The sequence below is a fragment of the Gavialis gangeticus genome, unplaced genomic scaffold, assembly GCF_001723915.1.
Source record: "Gavialis gangeticus isolate Ggan-Ray unplaced genomic scaffold, GavGan_comp1, whole genome shotgun sequence".
Taxonomy (NCBI): Eukaryota; Metazoa; Chordata; order Crocodylia; family Gavialidae; genus Gavialis; species Gavialis gangeticus.
This window is the reverse complement of record NW_017729031.1, coordinates 71,896,709-71,899,746: the sequence shown is the minus strand read 5'-3', so window position 1 is coordinate 71,899,746 and position 3,038 is coordinate 71,896,709. Positions and strand designations below refer to the sequence as shown.

Here is a 3,038-nt window from a genome sequence, read left to right as displayed (position 1 = left end):
AGAGGAGCAGGGCTCTAGGGTGCTCTGATCCTGCCTGCATGGGCCATTCCAAGGAAGGCGCTGCTCGCCCCCCTGCCCTCTGTGCCTGCCAGGCTCCATGTTCCAGCCTCCCCCACCCTACTCCCAGTGCCGGGCTCCAGCCAGGACCCGCTTCCCCTCAGCAGAGCAGTAAAGGCCATGTCCTGGGGCTGAGAAGGGTCCCAGAAACTCTGAGAGATGAGGGGAGAACCTGCCCCCACTTGCCCCAGGCTCCCAGCTGCTCCATGCACCAGCCCTGCCACAGCTCCAGGCCAGGGAGGACGTGGCTCTGCCTAGCCAGGTTTGGGGTGGGGCTGGGTGAGAAAGAGCTGAGAAGGCAGGAACTTACAGCCCAGAACCTCTGGGGCTTGGAGACTACTGGGGCTGGGGCGGGAGTGAGCTCAGGCAGCGCCAGAGAACAAGAGAGGCCCACACCGCTGATCTCAGCAGGGTGCTCCTGACCCAGCCCGGTGAGGGGGCTGGGTGGGGGTGGAGCATGCAGAGGGGAGGGGCAGTAGATCCTGGGTTGCCCTTTATTTCAAAAAGTGATCTTCACCCCCAAAAAGGTTGGAGAACACTGTTGTACTGTCAACAATAAATTGTACATACAGGGCTTGTTGTCACACACTATGGGTTATGTAATTGTTCAAACCCAATACAAATAAATATATATTGTACAAACATTTACAACGATTTACTTGTCATGCAACCCCATTCAAGTCAACGGAGATGCACAGGGTGAAACAGAAGACAGTTCTTAATGCCATTTTTCCCTGTCAAGCTTTTCTCTCAGGGACACAAGGCATTTTATATTAAACAGTATCACCCACCGTATGAAGACAATTTTCCATTGTATGAAGGCAATTGTATGTAATCTACATACAGATAGTTTGGAAATTTAGTCCCCTGTGCAGGAAGCAAAAAAATCAGTATTAACTGGCATGGGAAACAAAAGCATTATTCAAAGTCTATTCAAATCAGTGGAATTCTTCAGATTAAATATAGTGGTTCTGATTCAGACCTAAAGATATTCAAGAAAATGCATCATCCAAACCAGGATTATCAGTGAAAGTTTACGCTTGTAAAATGTTGATAGTAATAGTACAAAATGAACATATAAAAATGAATGTTTACCTGACTCTGAAGTTAGGAATTTAACAAGTAACGGAATACCCTGATGTTCCCAGACTGCATTTTGATTACATTTGTTCTGGATGCATAACACTCTGATGCAGTTTATCACATTCACTAATAAATCTTGTATTTTACTTTTTAAAAGATTTATTAGAGGAGGAATTCCACCCTAAACGAGTTTAAAAAAAGCACAACACATTTCTGTAATATGGAACAGTCCTAAAAAAGGTCACTGCAATTTTATTTCACGTAGCATATTATATTGATACCTATATTTGTATTTTTGAGATAAAAGTGAAATAGATTATGCCAATTATGAAAATGACTTAATTTTAGGAAAAGTAAACAAATAAATTCCTATCTTTTAAAGGTAAAGAATGTAAACATAACTAACAGTTCTTATATTAGGACTCACCAGCTCAGCAATGATATTCTGATAACTGTCGAACTGGGCAATATCATATAGGATAACAGCACAACGAGACTGAAGTTCAGGTTCACCAGAACTCAATAACTCAATTAACATCAAAATGCCTCCAGCATCTACAAAGGCCTTTGAAATGGGAAGATGTGTTGATATGTTACTCAGAACTCCTGAAGCTGTACATGCCAGTTTGATTGGCTGGCTTTTTAACAAATTGATTAAAGCGGGTATAGTACCTGCAACAAAGAAAACAACCTCAGCTGCAGTCACTGTGACAAAATATGTTTGGCAAAATATGTGTATACACACACACACACACACACACACTTTAAAGTCATTGTATAAAATATGTGAAACAGTCCTGGGAGCAGAACCTATCGCACCCCCATTCTTCCCCCACAACATGAGTACTTTAACCACTAGACTACAGAGACTAGTACCTCTCCTTGGTGCTCTTCCTGGCTCAGTACACCTCAAATTCTTTTCTGTACTATAGCACAACTTAAAATGAAAAGTGGAGAATTTCCCATCCATGTAATCTCCCCTATATTCTGGCAGCTAAACCACTCTTCTGAGAGGTCAAGCTGTGGGTCTGTAACACCTCAGGCTAAAGAATAGGTTTAACCTGGCTTTCCCATTTCCTGGGTAAGTGCTTCCACCACTGCATTTATGTAAAAGTTGGGCACCACCAACAGGTCATGTTCTAAAACGAAAGAGTAAGTTCTGCTCAGTTTTTTTAAAGAAATAGCACAGGACCCTATCTTCAGGAGATGGTATATTCTGGGTTCTGACTGTGCCCTAAGGAAGCTTCATTATACTTCTGTCCCCAAGTCCTCAGTTTAAAAGGGCCCGCCAACAGCAAAAAAAGCCCCAGTTAGGCTCCAGAGCGGTTAGAGATGTGCAGGTGAAAGCCCGCCGCACCCCCACTCCTCCGAAGCCCCCCAGACACCTCCCAGCAGCAACGGAGCCCCCTGCCAACCCCCAGCACAGCTGGAGGCAAGCGGGGCCCGTGGTGGGAGGGGGTTAACCCCTCACTGAGTGGGAGGAGGCGGCTACATGGAGCCTGGCTGGGTCAAGCTCCCCCCCAGCCCCCTACTTGGCCCAGCCCCCCAGGGAGCCACATGACCGGAGCTGTGAGAACAGGCTGCACAAACAGGCGTGCTTGCCTGCCGGCGCGTGAATTAGCGCGGAGTTCATGCAGGAGGGCACACGGGAGGGCCTGAGGCCCTGCCTGCGAACCCCCCCCGGGGTAGACAGTCCCAGCCATAACCAGCCTACCAGAGGCATGACATGGATGGGTATGTGCTGCACCCCAAGGGTCCCTTCGAGCTCTGCGGCCCACCCCCCCCGGCACCTCAGAGACCACCACCTAGACAGAGCCCATGGTTCCGGCCTCCATGCAGACAGAGCCCCTGGCTCTTGGCTGCAGGGGCTGCCTGTCCCTTTTTCAGACTCTGGGGCC

The 3,038-nt window shown here is 47.6% G+C and overlaps 1 protein-coding gene across 1 annotated transcript in view; it reads right to left on the bottom strand.

The window, feature by feature from the left end:
- Positions 1 to 3,038, bottom strand: part of ANKAR (ankyrin and armadillo repeat containing) — a 63,871-nt gene that overhangs the window by 27,805 nt on the left and 33,028 nt on the right. Inside the window, exons 13-14 of the mRNA XM_019523088.1 lie at positions 1,568 to 1,812; positions 1,153 to 1,321 (exon numbers count right to left, since the gene is read on the bottom strand). Coding sequence (XP_019378633.1) covers positions 1,153 to 1,321; positions 1,568 to 1,812 — 414 coding nt within the window. The remainder of the gene's footprint in view (positions 1 to 1,152; positions 1,322 to 1,567; positions 1,813 to 3,038) is intronic.